General features: G+C 41.6%; 1 protein-coding gene across 5 annotated transcripts in view; it reads left to right on the forward strand.

Annotated features, from left to right (window-relative positions):
* Positions 1 to 1294: 1294 nt before the first annotated feature.
* Positions 1295 to 24359, forward strand: part of nsd3 (nuclear receptor binding SET domain protein 3) — a 29994-nt gene continuing 6929 nt past the window's right edge. The window contains exons 1-20 of one of the 5 annotated variants that reach the window (XM_061729470.1): positions 1295 to 1577; positions 4189 to 5039; positions 6126 to 6374; positions 6489 to 6651; positions 6766 to 6920; positions 7817 to 8491; positions 8580 to 8745; positions 8867 to 8967; positions 9375 to 9420; positions 9520 to 9650; positions 10571 to 10696; positions 10802 to 10928; positions 11022 to 11222; positions 13853 to 14032; positions 14689 to 14835; positions 17762 to 17918; positions 21455 to 21657; positions 21747 to 21859; positions 21966 to 22112; positions 22228 to 22350. In XM_061729470.1, the coding sequence (XP_061585454.1) occupies positions 4233 to 5039; positions 6126 to 6374; positions 6489 to 6651; positions 6766 to 6920; positions 7817 to 8491; positions 8580 to 8745; positions 8867 to 8967; positions 9375 to 9420; positions 9520 to 9650; positions 10571 to 10696; positions 10802 to 10928; positions 11022 to 11222; positions 13853 to 14032; positions 14689 to 14835; positions 17762 to 17918; positions 21455 to 21657; positions 21747 to 21859; positions 21966 to 22112; positions 22228 to 22350 (4017 nt within the window). In that variant the 5' untranslated portion in view covers positions 1295 to 1577; positions 4189 to 4232. Of the gene's footprint in view, positions 1578 to 3988; positions 4095 to 4188; positions 5040 to 6125; positions 6375 to 6488; positions 6652 to 6765; positions 6921 to 7816; positions 8492 to 8579; positions 8746 to 8866; positions 8968 to 9374; positions 9421 to 9519; positions 9651 to 10570; positions 10697 to 10801; positions 10929 to 11021; positions 11223 to 13852; positions 14033 to 14688; positions 14836 to 17761; positions 17919 to 21454; positions 21658 to 21746; positions 21860 to 21965; positions 22113 to 22227; positions 22351 to 24359 lie in introns of those variants that run through there. The other 4 variants (XM_061729473.1, XM_061729472.1, XM_061729471.1 and 1 more) reach the window with 4 other exon arrangements.

Genomic DNA, 24359 nt, shown 5'->3' on the forward strand with positions numbered 1-24359 from the left:
GAGACTAAACTACAGCTCTTTGGCCACAGGGACACTGCTTACGTTTGGAGAAAAAAAGGACAGGCATTCAACCCAAAGAACACCATCCCCACAGTGAAGCATGGTGGTGGGAGTATTATGCTGTGGGGATGCTTCAGTGCATCTGGAACAGGAAATCTTGTCAAGGTGGATGGAATCATGAATAAAGAAAAATATTTGGCTATTTTGAAAGAGAACCTTAGGCAGTCAGCCGTGAAACTGGGTCTGAGACGTCACTTCATCTTCCAACATGACAAGGATCCTAAACACACCTCCCTCTTGGTGAAGAACTATCTCCAGACGACCAAAGTGAATGTCATTGAATGGCCTGCACAAAGCCCCGACTTAAATCCAATAGAAAATCTGTGGGGTGACCTAAAGAAACATGTCCATGCCAGGCACCCATCAAATCTAGAGGAACTGGAGAAATTTGCCAAAGAAGAATGCGCCAGATCCTCAAATGAAGTGTGAGAGACTTGTTGTAAACTACAAAAAACGTCTGCAGGCAGTAATACAGCAAAAAGGATACACAATTGACTATTAGGGTGTGGGGGGCTAATAATTTTGACCCTGGTAGTTTTTGTGTTTTGTACAATATCTTCATTTCTGAGTGGAATATAAAATAGTGTAAGCATCCAAAATAAAACTACGAAGTCTACAAAAAGCTGTGTTCAGTTTATTTTGCTCTGGTTAATATCACTTAGAAAACACTTAGAAAACAAGCACTATTTTGTAAGGGGGCTAATAAAATTGTCCTCAACTTTATATATAGTCATAGATATGTATATATTTAAAAAAAAAATGATTTATGTTATACAATGCATATATACTTTAGGTTTTTACCAACTTGGTATTAACCATTAATATGTACACACACACACACACACACACACACACACACACAGATTAAATGGAGCTGCAGGTGGAGCTGCAGGTGGAGCTGCAGGTGGAGCTGCAGGTGGAGCTGCAGATGGAGCAGCTGATGGAGCTGCTGATGGAGCTGCAGATGGAGCTGTAGATGGAGCTGTAGATGGAGCTGCAGATGGAGCTGCTGATGGAGCTGTAGATGGAGCTGCAGATGGAGCTGCTGATGGAGCTGTAGATGGAGCTGCTGATGGAGCTGTAGATGGAGCTGTAGATGGAGCTGCAGATGGAGCTGCTGATGGAGCTGTAGATGGAGCTGCAGGTGGAGCTGATGGAGCTGCAGGAGCAGGTGGAGCAGCTCAGCCGGCGGAGCGCCGCTACCAGCTCCGGAGGAAGAGGGAGCTAGAGCTCCTCCGCGCCGACAGGAAGGGGAGCTCTCTCCCTCAGACGGGACTCTGATGCCGGGCTGCTCTCTCCGGGGCAGCGGCTGCAGGATTGGGCAGCGACCAGAGAGCGGAACCCCCTCCATCCTCCTCCTCCTCCTCCTCCTCCTCCTCTCTGGAGATTTGCGTTAAAAACCAAAAGCAAAGGCCGGAGCTTTGTCAACATAGCGGGATTTAATTCCAGTAGTTTATTCGTCTCCCTCAGACTGCTGCTGCTGCTGGTGTATGTGTTTAGAATGGGACCCGCTGAAGGTACTGACATCTTTTCATTTCCCGCATCTCCCGAGCCATCTTTGCTCCCCCCTCTCTCCAGCATGTCTGCCCGGGTCGCTGGTCGTTATCCCCGGCTGTGGTTGCAGGGTTTCCCCCCTGTGTGCTGCAGCTCTCCCCAGCTCGGTGATGGAGCAGCAATCACGGCTCACACTTTGATTTAAAGGGCAGCCATGTTGGCGCTGCAGCGCTAGCCTAGCATTAGCTCCCCCCTTTTTATTCACGGCTTTTGCGCATGAAATTATCACTCAAAACAATAAACGGCGCGCGTTTAAAGACAATTAGTGTCGTCGTCGTGCCGTTTTACCCCATAAAAGCTGCTCAAATCCCCCTGTGTTTCCATTATCAGCCCTTTGATGGCGATAGCTCGAAGCTAGAGTCGGAGGAAGCTACAAGCAGATCCTCCAGTGAAGTGTTTTTGTCTGCGCAGTGGCTTTTTACAGGGAAAACTAACTCCAGCAGCTACATTTTATTATTAACCACGCCACGAATGAACAAAAATAACACATCGATCCGATATTGGTGGCCGGTGAGCGCTAATTGACACCGTGTGAGTGTTTACATTATTACACCTTTCTGGCTGCGCTCGCAAATTAGACCACAATGAGTGGATTAGTCCGATTGATTGAACGCTTTTAAACTGGATAGTTTCTCATTACAGGTGTTAAAAGTGTCAGGGATGAAAGGGGCAAATCAGTCACAGGGAACACGTCTTTGTTTTGTTTATGAAAGCAGGCCACCATGTGTTTGTGTTGATGCAATAAAACACACTAAATGATCTATTGCTGCAGCCGAGGCTAATCGCTGTCAAAGAGTTGCTGCAAAGTCTGTAATCATGCTGGAAGTTAACTGTGAGTTTCAGGTTAAATGATGTGTTTTTGGCTTAGGATTTGACCATATAACTCCACTGATTTTACAGGACTGTCTCAGAAAATTTGAATATTGTGATAAAATTCTTTATTTTCTGTAATGCAATTAAAAAAATGTCATACATTCTGGATTCATTACAAATCAACTGAAATATTGCAAGCCTTTTATTATTTTAATATTGCTGATTATGGCTTACAGGTTAAGATTAAGATTCCCAGAATATTCTAATTTTTTGAGATAGGATATTTGAGTTTTCTTAAACTGTAAACCATGATCAGCAATATTAAAATAATAAAAGGCTTGCAATATTTCAGTTGATTTGTAATGAATCCAGAATGTATGACGTTTTTGTAATTTCCTGCTTTTAAGTGATACCCAGGTTTTGGTCATGAGTGGGATATTACGTGAGCAGGAGAAAACTGGTTATTCATGAGTGTCTGGTCACTGGAGTATCTTCCGAGGGTTATGTGTGTATGGTTGTATATAATTTACACATTACTGGAATTCTGAAAGCAGCATAAGTTGCTTACTTGTGCAACAAGGCACACACAAACTCACAAATCTAAGTGTGATCTCTACACGTTTGCACATGTTCACACAACCACAATTTAATCTGCAATTTCTATCAATGCACCCGATAATCATTTCGTCCTTGAATTTTACAGTGAATGTTTTTTAAACAGTTGAAATGCAAAAAGTATTTGGATGTTGATTGAAGAAAAATAAGTACGTACTTACACATATTTAGGAGTCAATAGTTTTTGCTGAAACCACGACTGAATTGCTGAATCAAGAGATTGTTGCCCCCCAGGTTTATCAGGAGCTGATGTTGGATTGGAAAGATGCTCTCTATTTTCATGTTTCGTCATGGATGGAAATGTAACCCCCATTTTCAATGCTGAAAGAATCTAAAATTTAAGATCATGTTATGGTACAGGTTTATACATTTTTTAAATATGTAATTCAATTTACAGTAAACACACAATGCACAGCGAATCAGGGGCACAGGTAGCCAAGCAGGGTTATAAACCTCTGGGCAAAATATAACGAAATTCCCATGTGGATTCTTCAGTAAACCCTGTGTTTAATGGATATTTAAACACTAAATGGGTTTGTCCCACTATCAATATCTTTATGTGCCAATGGCCTGTCAAGTAGACAGTCTATGCACTATTGCGCATCAATCGGTGCATATACCTGGAGTCCTGCTCTGATCTACGGGTGTCAGTGGCATAAACACTTACCTCGACTCTGTTGTTGATAGAAACAATGGGGTTGCTTCAAGGCCTAGCAGCATTTTAGTCTTAAACAAATGAATAAAGGCAGTCATGCTGCTGAATATGTTTTAATTCAAGCTGCAAATGATTACTGGTTGTTTTCTTCTTTTCTTGTTGCGTGTGGTGCTTTTATCTTTTCATCAATCAGTGACACAATAAACCTTTACTTTTCTGACAGATCACAGGTGTTGCTAAAAAGGCTGTATCACTTCATTTCAGAGATCTTCTACTCCTTTGCCACTTGTCATAACTTCTACCTGTCTCATGAACATGCAATGGGAAAATTAGTGATTGTGATGTTGAGTAAAGGGGTAGTTGATAGATCTAACTGGTAACTTCTTATATTGTCACGGTAAGATTTTAACTCCTTGGTGGTATTTGCTTGTGTTCGTCAAGTGATGATGGTCTAATCAAAATAATTTTGTGTCACACAACTCTTTCATCAGGTCCAGTCAAAGAAAAAGACAGTTAAGGATGCAGGAGCCCAACAATGGATTTCTCCTTCTCTTTCATGCAAGGGATCATGGGAAATACAATTCAGCAACCCCCTCAGCTCATTGACTCAGCCAACATCAGACAGGACGGCACCTGTGACACCGGCAGTGACCCGGGTGAGGATGGTGGTCCCTCCTACGATGCTGCCTTGGATGCAGAGTTTCCCTACCCGTCGTCAGCTTCCGAGGACATGCCGCAGGTCCCGAATGGATACCCGCCGGGTCTGGGCATGTACGAGCCACAGACCAAGTTTTCCATGTACTCTCAGTTCCCTAACGGCTCGGCTAACGGCTACGGGCCCATACGGAGTTATGGAGAGCACGCCCTTCTGCCAGGAGAAGGAACGGTCCTGAGAGGCCCCGGTCTCCAGGAAAGACCCCTGTCTCCTGTTTCTCCCCCGCTGCCCACACATCACCCGCACTTGCTCCACCATCACACACATCACCACCACCATGCACACCCTTTCCACTCAAACCCACCGCATATACAGACCCACTCTCAGCCTCAGAGTCCCCCGCCGCCCCCACTACCCTCACAGCATCACCTGCACCAGACGCCTCACATCATGACCCACAATCTCCCACCTCCTCCTCCGTTACACCTGCCTTCCTCGAGCCCTCCCCCCTCTCTCGTGGACAGTACCCCCTCTCCTCAGCCGACCCACACCCCATCCAACACTCATGGCGGGGTGCTGAAGAAAACCAGCTCTCCAGAGATCAAGCTGAAGATCATAAAAACCTATCAGAATGGAAAAGAGCTGTTTGAATCTGCGCTGTGTGGAGATCTGCTGCAAGAGCTGCAGGTAATTGCATGCAGGTCCAACTGCTTACTGTGCACACATTAAGCAGGCCGTTGGTACACACAACTAAATATGCTTTTGTTCTGTCTCTTTACAATTTTCAGTCTCGAGATAGGGAAGAAATTAGCTATTCAATTTCTGAAATTAGACCAACATGTGATCTTGCCTTTCAAAGCTTGAATGATAACTGCATTACCAATTAGCTGATCAACAGAAAATTAATCAGAAGGGGATTCTGATAACACCAGGGTGTATAACCTAATGTCCCACAGCTCAGCTTCTTTAATTTATTCCTTGGTTCCCTGTTTATGTCCGTACCATTTTTTTCAATAATGTAAAGATTCCCAAAGGAAATGGAATAAGCTTCGGTTGATTGTTTACTTGTTTTTCAAATAATGCAAATGTTGAATGTGCTGGTTTCAGCCTCTGAAACCATAGGATTAACTATTTATCTATTCTGCGTTTTTGTGAATCAAATACTTTTTTATGTGATTTTCTTTTTTTTTTGCGTGTCTTTTATATCAAAGGATTAAATGTTCAGATGTATTCACAAAAGGAAAAAGAAAATGTCGTCTTAATTCCTGGTTTTTGAGCAAAATCCATACTTTTGTTCCTCCTCTCTCTTGCTTATAATCTATAATCATATCTAGCTGTTGTCCTCAAAATAAGCATAGGTGGTTTGTCTTTTTTTTCTGTGCATGTTAATTTTTAGTGCCAAAAGAAAAACAACACATTTTTTTTAAATGATTAATTTTGTTATTGTTATTGATGAATAAAAGTGCATCTATAATTACAACTTTCAAACTTAAACCCTGGTTCATTTTGGCATTTGTATGTGACAGAATATGTAAACTGCTTATCTACTTTATTTTTCAAATTAATAGCAGATTTATTTTTGTGATGAACTATTGTGACCAATAAGTATTATATAAACTGTGTGATAATATGAACATTGCTTATGCAAAGTAAATTATTATTAAAGTGACGTGAACAAGATTTTTAATTACAACAGACAAAAAAAACAGAAAAATACTGATGTCATCACCATTTTCTGTTTTTTTCCCGCTTTTTATTTCCCACCACCTTCAGAATGAGTCTCAGAAGAACGACGATGCTCAGATGCAGCGCAGACATGAGAGGAAGAAAGAGAAGAGGAAAAAGAGTGCGAGGTTGCAGCTGCAGACCCAGGAACAGAGCCCTGACCCGAGCCAAACGCAGGCAGGTACAGCGGGCCAAATGGAGGACATCCACGACGAACCCCAGCCCATAGAATCGCCGCCGGTCGAGCCGGAAAATCCTCAGCAGACTGTCATCCAAACTGAACCAAAGACGCCTAAGGCAAGAGAAAGCAGTTTTGGGTTCTTTCCCACTTAGTCACCATAGTTTGTAGTAAACATGGAGTGATTTCAGTGCTTCGATTAAAAAAATACTGTGACTTGTGTCCATGTTTAGGTTCCTAAAGTACATTATCCATCAGTCATCCAAGAGACTGGCTTCTGCAAGGAGTTTGTAATTGGAGACCTAGTGTGGTCTAAGGTGGGCACCTACCCCTGGTGGCCCTGCATGGTCTCCTCCGACCCGCAGATGAAGGTTCACACTCGCATCAACACCAGAGGTAAACTCTACAAAATATCAATTCAAACACTCTTAAATCAGTCTGTTTCTTTCCTCCTTGGAAGACCTTAAGCACAAAAACAACTCAGTTTTTGCTGTATCTCTGCTGCCTCAGGTCACAGGGAATATCACGTCCAGTTCTTTGGCAGTGTTGCTGAGCGAGCATGGATCCACGAAAAGAGGATAGTCCTATATATGGGGAAACAACAATTTGACGAGCTTCAGGCAGACACTCTGCGCAAAACTACAAACCCCGTAGAGAGGCACAAGGTATGGACAAATATATCATTTTTTTTCCCAGAAAATGTTTTGTGCAAACGCAGTGCGGTTAGTTATTTTCATCTGTAGTCATTTGCAGGAGAGGAGTGACTAAAGCTAAAACTAATCTGCTTTAGATTATCACTCATAGTAATAGACAAATACATAACATGATTACTGTCTGGTTTTATAACCAAACTGGTTTAAAAGAAATTATTTAGTCACATAATATTGATTCATTTATGGAAGTGTTTATGTGACTTTTGAAGCTGCTTTTAATGTTGCACATCTGTGATATAAAAAGAAGAAGAAAAAAACAGTGTGAGAACATGCCCCCCCAAGCTTATGAACACCTGTTACAGACAATATATTAACTTTTTCTGTTATTTAAAATTTAGTTTTTTAAAGGACTGGTGCAATTTTTGTTCCTAAAATTTAATTTCCCCATGTGGTTGTAGTTTTAGATTTTTCTCTCCAACATGTCTTACTAGATACATGTTCTGACTGCTGGTCTTTTCTATATAGGGATGTTATGTATTTTAAAGGTGTTAATCCTCTTTTATATTTGTGTTATGTAATTTATTGGCTCATCTTTCATGGGATTGTGAGGCATCTCTATAAATATCAGTTGATACAATGCAGCAATGACTTTAACCTTGCGGTCCAAAAGTCATTTCATAATTTCAAGGTCTAAATCCAGGCCTTTATATTGAATAAAGTCATTTCCTTCATGTCACTGGTTATGAAAACCTTTATAACAGCAGAAGAAGAGTATTTGGTATCTGGATTTAAGTTTGTGCAAATTATGCAATGATGACACTGCTTTAATAGTGTTTTGTGTACCATTTAAACATCATGGTTCTTGTTGCATAACTGTAAGTTTATCCTTTTTTTTATTTTTCTTCTAGCTAATGAAGCCTATCCCTCAGCGGGAGCGTTCTCAGTGGGAAGTGGGCGTGGGCCATGCTGAGGATGCCTTCGTCATGACACGACAGGAGCGAATCGACAACTACACCTTCATTTATGTTGACCCTGAGCCCGCCGACGCTCCACCCAGGAAGAAGCCCAACATCAGAGCCGAAAAACGAACTCGACGCTCCAGTGGCTCCGTTGGTAAGAAGGAGGAAAGAGGCGGGAAGTCACCGGACAGAGAGCAGGAGCAGGAGCAGCCACCGCCGGAACCGGCTCCGGCTCCACCACCACCGCGAAGACAGCTACCGAGAAGACGGTGCAGTGTTACAAATACGGATGACAGCGCGAACTCCCAGCTCTCAAAAGAGGAGAAGAACCAGAAGGGGGACCAGTGTAAGACAGGCTTAGCAAAACAGAACGCCGGCTGCGATGGAGGAGTACGGCAAGACTCGCCACCCCCCGTTAGGGCCTGGAAAACGGCAGCTGCCAGAAAGCTGCTGCCTCTCTCCATCACCATGAAGAGGCTGAATGTTGAGATCACAAAGTGTGACTGGCCTCTCCTGCAGAAAAAAGCAGCTGTGTCGCCGAAGAAGGACAAGGAAGAAGATGAGAAGGAGGAGAGAGTGGAGAGAGAGGCCAGGCAGCCCGACCTGGGCTACTGTTCACCTGAGGTCGGTGTTCCTCCGCGGAGAGCAGATAGACGTGATTAAGGCACGGCCCGATAATTCTCATGTGGTCATATTCAAATATTTCTTTCAGCAGGACAGCAGAGCTAAACCTGAGCCCAGTCCTGAGGAAGAGGAAGAGGCTGACGATGGGGAGGAAGAGGGGGACGAGAGGAGAAGCTCCCCTGCCAGTCGGAGGAGTGAGGAAGGAGGAAATCAGCAGACGTCCTCTCCTGGATCACAGCACAGTAGCCCACAAGGTGAGGAAATGGAAAACAAGTTGTTGAATATTTCACATCTTTGAAGTCGGTGTGCACTAGAGTTAGATTTTTTTTAAACATTTTTTATTATTATTATTATTAATATTTGGTTTGTTTTCAGGTTCTCAGGAGAGGAAGCTGCAGCGGCGGTCGGTCAGGAGCAAGTCTGAATCAGAGAGAAGTAACGATCCCGTCCCTAAGAAGAAAACCAAAAAAGAGCAGGTACCAGCCTTTCTCAGCTCACCTCCCGTGAAGACCAGAAATAGCAAAAACATGCTCAAGTTACAGTTTTGGCGAGAATTATGTTGTGTTTTCATCCCATGTTACTTTCAGTGCTTTCTAATTTCCCCAACTAAATAAATATAATAAGAAAAGAAAAATGACCAAAACAAAGAGTGAAACTTAACAGGAGTTAGAATCTCAGCTGGATAAACAGCTTGAGTTGATCGATGGTTTGTGAGGAGCAGAAATACATGTTTAATGTTATGGGTCTTTTTTTTTTTTTTTTTTAATGACTGAAAAGCTCTTTGTACAACTTTCTTTACAAAACTAAAAATTCTAATAAAGCATTAGATATTATCAAAACACTATCGAGGCAGCTTAAGGTTTTATATTATCCCTTCCCACAGGCGGAGATGGCTCCAGAGACCACACTAAGGACGGGTTCACAAAAAGGTAGGGGGTCATTCCTTCAAGCCAGCTCTAAATCTCTGAGTAAAAGCTTCTTTATAAAGGGGGGAACACAAGATATATCAAATCTATGTGATCCTTCAGGAGCCAGTGAGATCTCAGACGCATGCAAGCCGCTGAAGAAGAGAAGCAGAGCGTCGACAGATGTTGAGATGGCTTCATCTCAGTACAGAGACACGTCTGATTCTGACTCCAGAGGCCTCAACGACCCACAGGTGGGCTTCAGAAGCATTTTTTTGGCCAAGTTTTTCTTTTTTTTTTTAAGGTATAAAATCAGACAATACCATTAAAAGTCTGATGTTACCGTACATTAGGTGACCTGTTTTTCCTGTAACGCCGGGCCAATTGCACTTATCATTCACCGTGCAGCCCGGCTCTCACCTTCCCTTCATATCTGTGAGCAACAGGATGAGTTGAAGACTCCTTCACAATTTCTCCTTATTGTTGGCGGCTTTGTCCACACGTCTCCTCAGAAAAACATTCAGTGTTCAATGTAGTAATTTCTAGAACAAACTTTGGTTGCTTCCCCTGCAAACTTGATGCAAGAACCTTTTATTTCCTCACATCAGCAGAAATGCAGAAGTGTAACATCAATCTCATCACAGTGACGTCAAAGACACATGACATGCAATGTAACCGTTCAGACTGAAAACGTATTGGCAAAAATCGGATGCATATCTGATTTGGTACCACATACGAAAGCGATCCGGGTCTCATGTGGAAAAAAACTGTATTCATGAAAATCAGACATGGGCAAAAAAATCTGATTTGGATCACTTTGGCCTGCTGTGTGAACGTAGCCATAGAGCCAAATACTGCACTTATACAAAAAAATATCAACCCAGTAGAAGAAGTCATGAATGTTTTTTGTCTCTTGCAAAAATGCAGATGATACCAAGTATCTAAGATAAGCTTTTGGTCATTTTTTAACTTCTCTCAAGTTCATGTCCATTTATAAATCTGGACTTTTTTTACACTCTTCACAATATAATACTGATGCCGGTTCACTGTTGAAGGTGTCTTGTAGGAAAATGTTGTAATTTTCTGATTGATCTATTTTAACTTACCGTACACTAACAAGGTTTAAATTCAACTTTGGTAAGAATATGAACATTGTGATGTGTCTGTACTTCAGGGTTTATTTGGGAAGAGTCTGGACAGTCCAGCAGCTGCAGACGCAGATGCTTCAGACACCCAGTCCGTTGACTCTGGCCTGTCCCGTCAGGACAACAGCACAGGCAGGAGAGATACCGTGTGTCAGGTCAGTGCTGCTCAATAATGAATGTCTGTTTTTAATTAACACGCTTGAAGTTGCATCGTGAAGTAACATTTTTTCTCTCTTTTCTTTCTTTTTTTTTTGTTTAAGATCTGCGAGGTGTACGGAGAAGGTCTGGTGGTGTGCGAGGGCGACTGCAACAGACAGTTTCACCTGGAGTGTTTAGGTCTGTCCTCTCCCCCTGATGGCAGGTTCACATGCTTGGAATGTAGAAATGGTGAGTAAATAGGAGAAGACCTCCATCCTCTGTATTATCTGTTCATCTGAGTTTGGCTTTTTACTGACATATTTCCTGTCATCTTTTTCTCAGGAAATCATCCCTGTTTTAGCTGTAAAACTGCTGGCCGGGAGGTAACCCGTTGCTCCGCGTCGGGATGTGGTTGTTACTACCATGAGGACTGTGTCAGGAAACTCCCAGGAACCACCAACATCCCTGGTGGAGGCTTCAGCTGCCCTCAGCACAGCTGCTCTACCTGCTGCCTGGAGAGAGACCCCCAACGAGCCAGTAAAGGTACAGCAGCTCCTGCTTCGTCTTGCACTTTCTCAGATTAGACCCCGTTATTATCCCTGGATGAACAACGTGTGTTCAATGCAATGTAAGGGCCAGTCCCAATCCCCCCCCTAGCCCTACTTTTCAGCCCTACCATTTAATTTTGCGTGTTCCCGTGAGGGTAGTGGTGTCCCAATTCCTCTTTGCATGTAGGGGTAGTGGGCATATTGAGGGCTAGGGGGTATCAATCTAGCCCTTAAAAGCTAGGGATTTCAGATGCTGACTTCGTGACCGAGGGCCAGAAAAATTTCCCAGAATGCTTTACGTCATCATTTGCAGACTGAATCAGACAAAAAAACATGGTGGACATTTCTAATTTTTAGTGAATAAAATCAATATTTTGAGTTAGTTTCTGCATAAAAATGCGTTTTGATCACATTTCTACCGAGAAATATATATTTTACTTTCATAATATTCACTCAGTGAATGTACATAATCACTCGCTTGCTCGTTTTTGCGTTGTATCTTCAGATCTTGCCAGAATAAAGGCTGATTCTGCGTTAAATCGACGGCGTACGGTGCACGTCGCCGCGTACCCTACGCCGTAGGCTCTGCGTCGATTTAACGCGGAACCATAAATCACCGGTGGCTCTTCTCATCTCCGAAAACATCGGAGCAAATTTCTTAACAGGCGTTATTTGGATAAACTGTGCCCAGGTTGGGGATCTTAATGTTTACTTTTACGCCTGAAAAAATATTAAAACTTAATAAAGTGGCATATTAACAGCGCTACAGCGGAAATTAAAACAGCTTTTATCTCTGGGCTTCCTGATATGTTGTGACGTATGTGCAAACGTAACTACGCAGCCGCTTACGTACCCGAACATAAACCACGCAGTGACGTAGCAAGTGGTGTCCCAATCCCTAGGGAAGATTACAAGGGCCCTACGCCTTGTGGCTTCATTTTCAGGGCTAGTGGTAGTGGGTGAGGGCTAGTGGTAGAAAGTAGGGTGAACATTGGGATTGGCCCTTGATGTCAGGTAATTGAGGGGAGGGAAGGCGGGAGGTGTTATCGAGTGGTACTACGTGTCATGTCGACATGGCTGGGTTCACCAACTTCAGCAGAGCTGGATGGATGCAGGAGATGGAGTGGGAATAACAACAGGATTTACGTTGCAACTTCCCTCAAATCGTGTTGCATAAATATGACCAGCAGTCTCCATCTGCTGCTCCTGCTGTTGTGTTTGTTGACAACAAATAACTTCCTTCTGAGACGGAGATTACAGCTCTGGATGTGTCTGATTCATGAGGTCCGCAGCTCTGAGGATGAGGAGCTTGCAGACATCCTCCTCATGTTATCAGCAAATCCCACCCACGACCCGCCACCTGGCATAAGATCTGTTTGCATTAGGCCTTACCCGCGATTAAGTGTACCCTCGGAAGTTATTGTTTGCCAGCTCGACATGCCACCCTGTGTGAGTTAATGTAAAAAGGTCAGGCAACACGCTGGATTTGGGTGTTAGACCAACATTGGGTGTCCGCCAATGTGAAAGGGGCTAGCAATGCACCTGAACATAAGTGAGACGGAAAGCTTCAAAAGGATCAAAACGCAAAGCTCACAATTACTGTTTGAAGGTGGGCTTTTTTTAAACCACAATTGATCAATTTAAGATTCGTCTGAAAATATTAAAAGCTAAAAACAGTAGTAAATGAACCGTTTAGATGCTGTAAAGTTTTTTCCAGAATGCACTGATTTCCATGAATCTAGTCCAGACAAACATTTCAGTGACATGTGATCTCTGTGCTAACATATATATATCATAATAATGACAAAAGTCTGATTTTCTGCCATAACACTTATAAACGGATCGACATGCACAACAACAGTTAATTTGGTCTCTAATAAGATGCACAAAGGAATTGAGCAGATCACATAATAGTGCATTAAAAACTTCTGCACTGCATGGTTTCAGTTACAATAATGAGCTGCCTGCACAGACTCATTTTAGTTTCAGCATATGAGCCAAATAACTGGAAAAATAACTTTTAAATAGCATTTGATCTGTGGCTGATCTGCTCTTTGTTTGATCATACATCAATATTTTCAGTTGCTCCTTGCTTACTTAGTTCTCATATACAGGACTGTCTCAGAAAATTAGAATATTGTGATAAAGTCCTTTATTTTCTGTAATGCAAAAATGTCATACATTCTGGATTAATTACAAATCAACTGAAATATTGCAGGCCTTTTATTATTTTAATATTGCTGATCATGGCTTACAGCTTAAGAAAACTCAAATATCCTATCTAAAAAAATGTGAATATTCTGGGAATCTTAATCTTAAACTGTAAGCCATAATCAGCAATATTAAAATAAAAAAAGGCTTGCAATATTTCAGTTGATTTGTAATGAATCCAGAATGTATGACATTTTTGCATTACAGAAAATAAAGAACTTTATCCCAATATTCAAATTTTCTGAGACAGTCCTGTAGTAGCTGCAGTGGAGAGGTGGAGAGTTATGACTTGGATTGTAGTATGCAAACTAGGTAAAAGGGACTTGGCAGCTCTGTGCTATTCTCTGTCATAATATATCTGGAACCACCAAGTCACATCACCAAAAAAACGGCAATCTCCTGCTTTTCCTCCAGGTCGTCTAATTCGTTGTATCCGCTGCCCGTTGGCCTACCATACCGGAGACGGCTGCATGGCGGCAGGCAGCGTCACCCTCACCCATCACATCATGATCTGCAGCAACCACGGCAGTGCCAAGAGGAACGGCCTCCTCACCTCCCCCGTCAACGTGGGATGGTGCTTTCTCTGTGCCAGAGGTAAGCTTTCACAAATGTACACAATGAATCCCCCCTCCCCCAACTCCAGTCATCTCTACAGTCGTCACTCAGCTCCCTCCGGCTTCAGCACAAGTGATGATTTTTTTGCTCGTGTTGTAGCACAGACAGATCGCCCCTTCACAACTGTTTGTTTATTTAAAATAAAAATAAAAAAGCAGTGCAACCACATTTTTGATACGGCCACAGTATCAAAAATGTCAATGGATGAAAACTGAGATGGAAAATACCCCATTTTGACATTTTTGTGTTTGCTTATAATCCATGTTGCCTGCTTAGAGTCGTTCATGAATACTAATACAGCGAAATCACATTTTATTAACTGCACTATACTCAGATGAACCACATCTGTCCTGAAGGCTGATGAGGGAGAAAACGGGATGTTTCTTCCCATTTTCATTTTTTACATTTTTTTGTCGTTATAATCTTTTTAACACCCATCGCTTAATTAGTTGAGTGCTCTGTTCGGCTTCTCTGTGTTGGTAATTTTTTTAAAGTTTATTTATTGTTATTTTTATTATTTTCATGTTACAACTGTGTGTGCGTGTGTGAGGCTTATATGTTTCTCTTTTTGTGAAATGGGTAATTTCGAGTTTGACTGCGGCTCACCCCCGTCTCTTCCTGTGTGTCTTGTGTAGGGCTGTTAGTGCAAGACCTTACTGACACCATATTAAGTTCATATGCCTATAAGTCCCACTACCTTCTGACTGAGTCAAATCGTGCTGAGTTGAAATTACCTATGATTCCCTCTCCTTCGTCAGCTACCAAAAAGAATGTTGGGAAAGGTAACTGAACAGTTTTTCTCTTTCTCCTTTGTCCCACTGGTTTGTGTTTGTGTTCTGCCTGCTCCCGTTTTGATTTAGTTTCCTTCTTTGCGCACATCTTTCATTTCAAGACCTTGAGGTGCAAAGCTAATTAACTGAATGAACATGCAGTTAATTTTAATGCAGAGTGGCACAAGGTAACTTCAGTCAAATTCAAGGTAACATTGGGCCTCATGCAAGAATATATATATATATATAGATATATATATATTTTTGGGGATTTGTATCCCGGACCTGTCTATTAGAGGAGTTAGGGGAAAGTTGGAGTAACAAAGCGAGAGATGTTCTAACTTGTTTCAGTTGTTATAATGCAGGTGTAAATGATAAGCTATGTCAAGGTCCCGGTGTTGTCCCTGCAGTCTGTTGAGCTGGAATGAATGAATGAATGAATGTGATACTTGAATTGAGCAGAATCATTACAAATGTCATTCGTAGCACATTCAGACGAGTTAAAAAATACACCTTCTTCTCGCTGCATAATATTCATCTGTATATTTATTGTACAGCACCCTTCCTGGTGAGTAAATGCTAAAAACAAAATCTGCAATTGATTTTGTAAAAAAAAAAAAAAAAACCTGCCTGACCAAAATTTCATTGACCAGAAACCACCTGAAAGTGAAAATGCAGATGCCACCAGGTGACCTACATACAGGACCGGTGTCAAAAAGACACCAGGCTGTCTTACTGGATAAACCCCAGTCTCTCCTACTGCTGAATGTGCCATGGTCTTGTCAGTAAACCAGAGCCAACCTTTTTGAGCCCGCTGTAATGTCCCGCACAGAGGAGAGGGCTCTTAAGGGAAGATGCACTCGTAAATGTTGCTATCGATAATTTGGTTCGTCAGTGTTCTTTATTAAAAAAAAAAAAGGCTTTAAAGACAATGTAACCAGATGTCTTTGCCTTTTAAAACTGAACCATGTGAGTTTTTTTTTTTCAAGGGGCTTGTTTCAAGCATCTTGGAGAACACAGTTTCTCTGCAGATCTTTCCCACCCTCCTCCCTCCCTTTTTGTTTATTGCCACATTGATTCCTGATGTTATCAGGGTTCTGTGGAGGCCCATTACAGGATTCCTTGTTTTTTTTTTTAAGCCCTTTTCTCCATCGGATACATAAGATACTCTAAATGACGCTCAGGAGAGACAACATGGTCAATTATTTGCATATAAATTCAGAAGCTTAAAAGCCTGAAACCCCCCACCAGTCAGATTGAAGCTTCTTCTATGGAAAAGGAAACATCTTAAAGAACCAAGAAAAAGAAATCCAGTTCTTCAAGCCCTGAGGATTTCCTCATGTTTCTGCTTAAATAAAGAATGGACAATCATGTCAGATGGTGCAGAGTATGATGAAGCAAAATAGTTTCATTACTAATAAAGGACGGCAGTTGGCAAGGATGCCGCAGACATGGATACTGTTTAGCAGATCCAAGTTTGTTGTTTTTTTTAAATCAAATTCCTTTGTGAATTCAGATGACATCTTAATTCCTCCTGTTTTAGTAATTGGGTTTTTTTTTTTTTTTTTTTTTTTTTTACAGTTGTTGGCATTCTTTTTAGTTGCATGATCAAATTAACCATTGTTTTCTTGAAAGTTGATTCAATTCGGACAAATCTTTGGCTTGTGAGACAAACCCCGACTGTTTGTTCATAATCTGGTGAAATTGAGTTGTCGCTTGTGTGTGCCACAGCTCTGTTCACATGACTGTTTCTTGCATGAGGCCCATGTACGACTCGAGCAATCAGTTTGGACATAGAATCTCTGCAGAAAATTAAAAAAAAAGTTAAGATGATTGAAGTTCTTTCCTTGGAATTATACTTTGTCTCCAAATCTGTGGTATCGCTGTGTGATGCCCCGGTGCGGGATGTTCTGGGTTAGATTAGGTTGTGGTTTGTGGATCTCATCACTGCTGGAGGTGCACTGCTTCTCTGCTTCAGCACTCTGGGCTCTTGTTGTCGTTCTTGTTGTTCTCCTTCTTCTTCTTCTTCTTTTTTTAAGACTTTGTTCAGCCTCACCTCTTTTATGCTGGCCTTAACTTTTTTTTGTTCCCCATTTTTTTTGACTGAACTTTTTCAGATGATGTTAAATTTTGGCTCCCCTCTCTTTCTTGAGCTCTGACCAGCCTTGGATGGAATGGAATCCCAATGAGGACTGAATTTGTGAATATTTTATTAACAGCTCCCAGGATAAATGCAGTTTACTCATTATTTAATTAAAAAATATTTAGAAATGGCTGTATTTTAAAGCCGTGATTCCATGCAAGCTGGTCTGCGCAGGATGTGATGTGCAATGGAAAACGTTTGCTTTACTGGCAGGATTGCATGCCTGCTTATTGCCTATAATGTGTCGTTTGAGTGTTACCCTGACTAATTTCTAACTTGCTGGCTGACTTTATTCCGGTGCTACTGCTTGTATTTCCCATCAAATTGGTCTTGGTACAGTGCTCTGAATCTGATTGCCAGACATGCAGTGGCCGCTGCATAGAAGCTGTACCCAACCTGGGAACCGTACGCAGGGGTTTTCCAACCATTTACGGGATTATCCTATGCAGCGTGCCTGCTACAGGAGTCATAACTCACGCAAAAACGAAAAAAGAAAAAAAAATCATCTGGATATAGTTCCTTTTCAAAGAATAAAGACCGTTTCCTACTTCTCTAGCTTTTATATGCAAATGTTTTCTGTGCAGAAATGATGTCTTAGCTCATAAACAATATTGAAAGATTATGATTTGGTTATTTATACGCTTTGTATGTTTCTTGGGCTTGTCTGCGAATTAGATTCAGAGTTTTGTCCAGGTGTTAAGGTGCATCACCTAATCATACACTCCTCCTCTCTTTGCATACCCACTTCCCACAACGCATGCATGCACACACATGTGTACATCCATACAAATGTAGGAGGCAAGTTGCTGTGCTGCGACTCATGCCCAGCTTCCTTCCACCCGGAGTGTCTGGAGATGGACATGCCCGAGGGTGCGTGGGCCTGCAGCGACTGCAGGGCGGGGAAGAAACCTCACTACAAACAAATTGTCTGGGTCAAACTGGGCAACTACAGGTAGGTAGAGAGCGCTGGTTGTAAACTGCTGCGGGTTGTGGTGCAATTACAATTACCTAAGAAGTCATTTAATGCTTTAAATTTACGATTAAAAGACTGAAATCGACACTAAATTTATTACCAAATAATAAAAATGTTTGTCCTCATGTCATTCTACTGTTGTACTGGCTGACATGTTCCTCTATTTCAATAAACATGAGCACTCTCGTTTACTTTGAGTCATACAGACATAAATCATCCTGCTGCTGTAGAGAGGACGCTGCTAAAATGAACTGTAAACATTTACTGCAGTAACTCTGTGTGATCAAGCCTTTTAAAAAGTGAAGCTGCGTAGATCTGCTACAACATTACGAGTAGGTCCGTGTTTCTGCCTAAACAAATCTGACCAGTTAGACAGGTACTGGAACAAAAAGATCTTTGCAGTATCTGGCACTGGGATGCATGTGGTTTGTGAGGTGGGTTTTTGTCAATTGGGCTTGATTCCCATCGACTGCTTTAAGACACAAATCCTGTTTATTTGCCAGTTTGCAGCGTGACAGGAGAGAGAAAATGTGATTTCTCTAACAGACATTTAAAGTCAATCAAAATAATGCTACCGTTCAGAATTGTTTGCGTTAAGCACAATACATGTACACTACCGTATTTTCAGTACTATAATGCGCACTTAAAAGTTTTTCTAAAAAGTGACTAGTTCGCCTTATGTATTAATTATTGTTGTGCTTACTGACGTCAAACCAATTTTATGTGGTAAACTGCGCTCAAAAATGTGTCAAAATGTTTTAGTGTGACTTTGGTAGTGATGGAGCCGCTCCGCTTGATTGATTGTCGGACCATTCAGGTGACACATTAAAGTCGGTCCTTGGTTGATACAGGTTGCAACGTCAGACAACGTTACAGAACTAATTATGTAACGCTGGCAGGCATCGAACATGTAGTCAATGTTACCTAGACGTCAAGCCAACGTTACTAGGTTTTAAGCTTAAACCCAATTTTCAAATCTGTATCATAATCCAATTATAATCAAATGTTGGAGTACAACGTTGTTCCAACCTCACACCAACTTCAGGAGTCCGCTATCAATGGCAACGATGAACCAATCAGAGAACAGTACGTAGTACTACCCTTACCTCCACCATTTTTTATTTGTGGATTTGTGGAAAATTAATAAAAAATGTGAGTGTATTTTTCTGTATTAGTTACAACTGAACAATATTCAGAGTTATTGTGAACGAGTTGAATAAAGTTTAACTTACCAGACTGTTTTGTTTCACTTTATATGTTTTATCAGGCATCTTATAACCAGGTGCGTCTTTATATATGAAAATAGACCCGTTCATTGATATTGCGCCTTATAATTCGGTGCACCTAATGGTCTGCAAAATACGGTATGTCCAGCTTTCTCAGCCTCTGTTACATTGATGATTTTTGGTGTCATCTTTTTCTTTTTTCCAAAGTGATTTCAATGTATTAATCACTTTACTGGTCTACATGCCTCTTCTTGCAACACGTGTCGACAGTTTTATCGTAGAGGAGCAGGGCAGTGTCAACAATCTGCCAAGAAATTTTGTTGCGGCTCCAGCAGCCAGCAGATCTTTGATCTCTTTGAAATCAAACCATCAGGCTAAACCATCTGCTTTGTTTCAAACTCGACACTCTTGTTAAGGATTACCAACTCATCCTCTGGCCGCCTCACTACATAACTGTTTGGATGCGTTCAGAAATAAGTGGCAGAGTCGTCCATGTGAGTGCTGGGATGCAGGATTTAAAACTCCATTATAACAAGATGAGCCGAGGCGCTTTAGCCATCTGTGGTTTGAATACTGTGGATGACGTGTGTGTATATTTTCCTGATTTTTATTTATTTTTATTCTTTTAATTATTTGTATTATTATTTCCAGTCTTCAGTTAGAACATGTGCTCTTGAGCCTGACGGCTAGTAAGCCCTAGGCACAAGCTTGTGTATTTTGATAGCTGGAACAGATTAGAAAAGAATGTCAAAATGTCACCTTTTTTTTGTTTCTTTTTTTACATGAGCAAATTTGTTTCACGCCTCACACAGGGACAGGATTCACTTTTAAAGATAACCCCGAAACTATTGAGTAGACCACATTAGCAGGGCTGTTTTCACACATGTACCACACCCCTGAGAGTTTCTAGACTTTTTTTTTTCCACATCGGCTGCATCTCTAAATGCAAATGTTTGCATCAGATGCGTCAGACCTTTAACATCAAAGCCAGAATAAACACACATGTGAGCACAGCGTGTGGTGTTTCTTGAAGTATGGATGCGTACTGTGAAATGATACAACAAGGTCATACTTTATAGTTTGCTGACTTGGGTTAAATGGTGGAGTAGGTGAAGCCTGGAAAATTAAAGTAAAGGGCTCAGCTTCTTCCTTTTATCTTCACGCAAAAAAACAGGGACTCCAGAACATGACACATGAACATGCACTTGCTGCTAACTAAAGTACAGATGTGATACCGTGTAGCCTACGTTATTGTACGAACATAGACTACCTGCAAGTGGAGGATTAACAGGGTTTTTTCATATTTTAAGAGTGAGAAAGCTTCAAACCACCTCAGCCATATGTATCAGGTGGAAAGATGAAAGGACCAGTACCTGTCTAACAGAATTACAGCCACCAGTGTTTCATCACTTGTTTTGGAGGAACGCCACACCAAAATTAGTTCTCATTTTATTTCTTGCAGTATCAAGTTTTTTTTGTTTGTTTTTTTTAATCTTTTTTTTTTAAGACTCGCCAGTCTTTGGTACCTTTACTCGGCCACTTATACCTTACTACTGACAACAAAGGACAACTCCGCCTCCACCTGCTTACCTGTCCCGGGCTCTGAGGACGAGGCACGAGTGGAGTGCATGTGCAAAAACGAGCAGAAAGTCTAAACGGCTGAATGGGAGACAGTACCCCAGCTGTCACCTATGACATCTATTCTGTATATTAATTAATAAGAACACTTATTTAATCATTTATTATCAGTTTGTAAAAAGTTTTAATGGATAAAAGGATCACTTACCGTAGTTCACCTTTTAAAATGACCTCTTCAAAGAGAGGATCTCTCTGTGTTACCTCTACTGCTGTTTTAGCAGGGGCTCTTGAGTCAACAAGAGGAATTTGGAAGAGGAGTCAAGCATGTACAATTTTAGAAATGACATAAGTGGACAAATATGAAAGAGCAACTGCAGAATAATGTGTGAAAATGACTCGACAGTAATCCATGCTCTCCAATATGCAGTACATGTCAGAACTTATTTTCGTCTGGCATGAAACTCAACTTTTTCAAATTTTATTTTATACATAAAGATCTCATTGTTGGCGTTCCTAAAGAGATTTTAGTGAAAAAAAAAAATGTTAAGAATAAAATCATGAACTGTGGGAAGCCTCATACATTTTTAAAATTACTAGACTATATTTACCTGAATTGGTCTGATTGGATATTTCGGGATTAGTTGTTATTGCATGCATCTCCACTGCTGCTTTTCTGCTTTTTCGTATTACACTACGTCTCGTTCGTGGCAGGTGGTGGCCAGCAGAGATCTGCAACCCTCGTTTGGTGCCGTCAAACATTCAGAGTCTTCGCCATGATGTTGGCGACTTCCCCGTCTTCTTCTTTGGCTCTCATGACTATTACTGGATCAACCAGGGCCGGGTCTTTCCCTACGTCGAGAATGATAAAAACTTTGTCACGGGTCAGATCAACATCAACAAAACTTTCAAGAAAGGTAACGTCTACCCAGAAGGTTTTTTCTTTCTGCTTCAAGACTAATCGCAGAGAGATATGATTTGTTCTGAGATGTTGTTGACGTTTCAGCTCTTGAAGAAGCAGCCCGGCGGTTTCAGGAGCTTAAGGCACAAAGGGAAAGCCGGGAGGCTTTAGAGCAGGAACGCAACTCCCGCAAACCGCCACCTTACAAAATCATTAAGGTAGTGTCCTTTTTTAAAATGTTACTAAATATAAAAACAGTTTAAATAGAAGTTGTGTTTATTAACTCTGATTTTACTTATTCTGTGTCTTTTTTTCCCTGAACAGTCCAACAAGCCGGTGGGGAAAGTGCAGATGCATGTGGCCGACTTGTCAGAAATCCCACGATGCAACTGCAGACCAACAGACGAGCATCCGTGTAACCTTGACTCCCAGTGTCTCAACCGCATGCTGCAGTACGAGTGTCATCCACAGGTCTGTGTGCACAGGCTGCTTTTTTTATTTATTTTGGGCTTAACATACCACCCAAGTTGAGAGGAAAATTCTGATAACACCATTTCACTTCTTACCTCCACCCTTTTGCTGTTAGGTGTGTCCTGCAGGAGACAACTGTGAGAACCAGTGTTTCTCCAAGCGGTCGTATGCAGAAACGGAGGTGATGAAGACAGAGGGCCGCGGCTGGGGCCTCAGAACCAACCAGGCTCTCAGGAAGGTTCGTCCACAGCTTGACGTCTCGTTTACCTGTGACTGATTTTTTTTAAATTACTGTCATCTTGTTCTTTTCTTTTTTTAAATAAACCTATCATAAAGATGGCTACACGCCAGAGGATTTTCAAACACACAAAGGACCACACACATGAGGACAGTCTCAGCCTGTTTTTAATGTCATAATCCTCCAAACACGCTCACTAGATGAGTCAGCCGGGCCATGAGACCACACACCTGACGCTTGCAGTGATGATGTCACGGTGGCGGCTCCACAGACACGAGATCTCACAGAAACTCCCGTAATCAAGCATGACATCAGAAGAAAAACAAATGTGGCTTTGTTGATGTCTTCCTTTTCTATATTCCATTTGGTTCAGAATCGGTGGTGTTGCGTTATTTGGACAAATAACTGGTTGCAGCAAGCTGAAAAACAAGCTGCAAGTGAAAATCATCATCAAAATCAAAGTCATCCAGTGTGAAGCCAGCCTGAGCCATACATATATTCCTGACTACCAAACTCACGTCTTAAATATTATACTGTAAGCATATTTGATCAATCAAATTTGATGGTAGAGTCAGCTCGGATCATAATGCTGCAGGTTTGACGTGTTTACCCTGCCAAGCCTGAAGCTGCAGAATCCTAAACTGCTAATTAAAGTGTTACTACACACCCTACCTCCAATCCCTTGTTTTAACCACAGCAAGAGTGGGTAAGGGAGTGAGAGGGCCCTGAGAGGTGTGAGACGAGCTAAGTAGAGGCTTCTGGGAGGGAGTGTGAGCAGGGTGGAGGGGACGGACATGGAAGGTGAGATTTGCTCAGGCACATGATCCCAAAAGGCATGGACAGAGACACGTTTTTAAAACTGTCAAAAGATAACACCTTTAGTGATGTGTTTCATCATAACACAGCCAAACTATATGTAGTTTACAGAAATAATTTTTTTTTAACCTTCTTTTTCATCCCGTGCTGCTTCTACCTGGTGTAAGATCAAGGGCCAATCCCAATGTTCACCCTACTTTCTACCACAAGCCCTAAAAATGAAGCCACAAACTTTAGCACCCTTGTAATCTTCCCTAGGGATTGGGACACCACTTGCTACGTCACTGCGTGGTTTAGGTTCGGGTATGTAAGTGACTGCGTAGTTACGTTTGCACATACGTCACACCATATCAGGAAGCCCAGAGCAAAAGCTGTTTTAAATTCAGCTGTAGCGCTGTTAATATGCCACTTTATTAAGTTTTAATATTTTTTCAGGCGTAAAAGTAACCGTTAAGATCCCCAACCTGGGCTCAGTTTATCCAAATAACGCCTGTTAAGAAATTTGCTCTGATGTTTTCGGGATGAGAAGAGCCGCCGGCTCGGGAGCTGATTTATGTTTCCGCGTTAAATCAACGCAGAGCCTACTTATTTTGGCAAGATCTTCGCAACAACGAGCAAGCGAGTGATTATGTACATTCACTGAGGGAATATTATGAAAGTAAAATATATATTTCTCGCTAGAAATGTAATCAAAATTCATTTCTATGCAGAAATTAACTCAAAATATTGATTTTATCCACAAAAAAATTAGAAATGCCCGCCATGTTTTTTTGTTTGATTCAGTCTGCAAATGATGACGTAAAGCATTCTGGGAAATTTTTCTGGCCCTCGGTCGCGAAGTCAGCATCTGAAATCCCTCGCTTTTAAGGGCTAAATTCATGCACACTAGCCCACGTTATGCCCACTACCCCTACATGCAAAGAGGAATTGGGACACCACTACCCTCACGGGAAGGGCTGAAAAGTAGGGCTAGGGGGGGATTGGGACTGGCCCCAAGACTTCCTTCAGTGTGTTGTCTTGTGAACAGTTCAAGTCACGTTTGATGTGGAGCCAAAGAATCATGTTGGATGATAGTGGAGGAAGAGTTGTTAGTTTACTTTTTCTTTTTTTGATAATTTACACCATTCCAGAATCATCAGAGCAGCTATAGTTATAAGCTTGAACTTGTTTAGAAAAGGAAAAGTCATTGAGAA

This window comes from Cololabis saira, chromosome 9 (genome assembly GCF_033807715.1).
Source record: "Cololabis saira isolate AMF1-May2022 chromosome 9, fColSai1.1, whole genome shotgun sequence".
Classification (NCBI taxonomy): domain Eukaryota; kingdom Metazoa; phylum Chordata; class Actinopteri; order Beloniformes; family Belonidae; genus Cololabis; species Cololabis saira.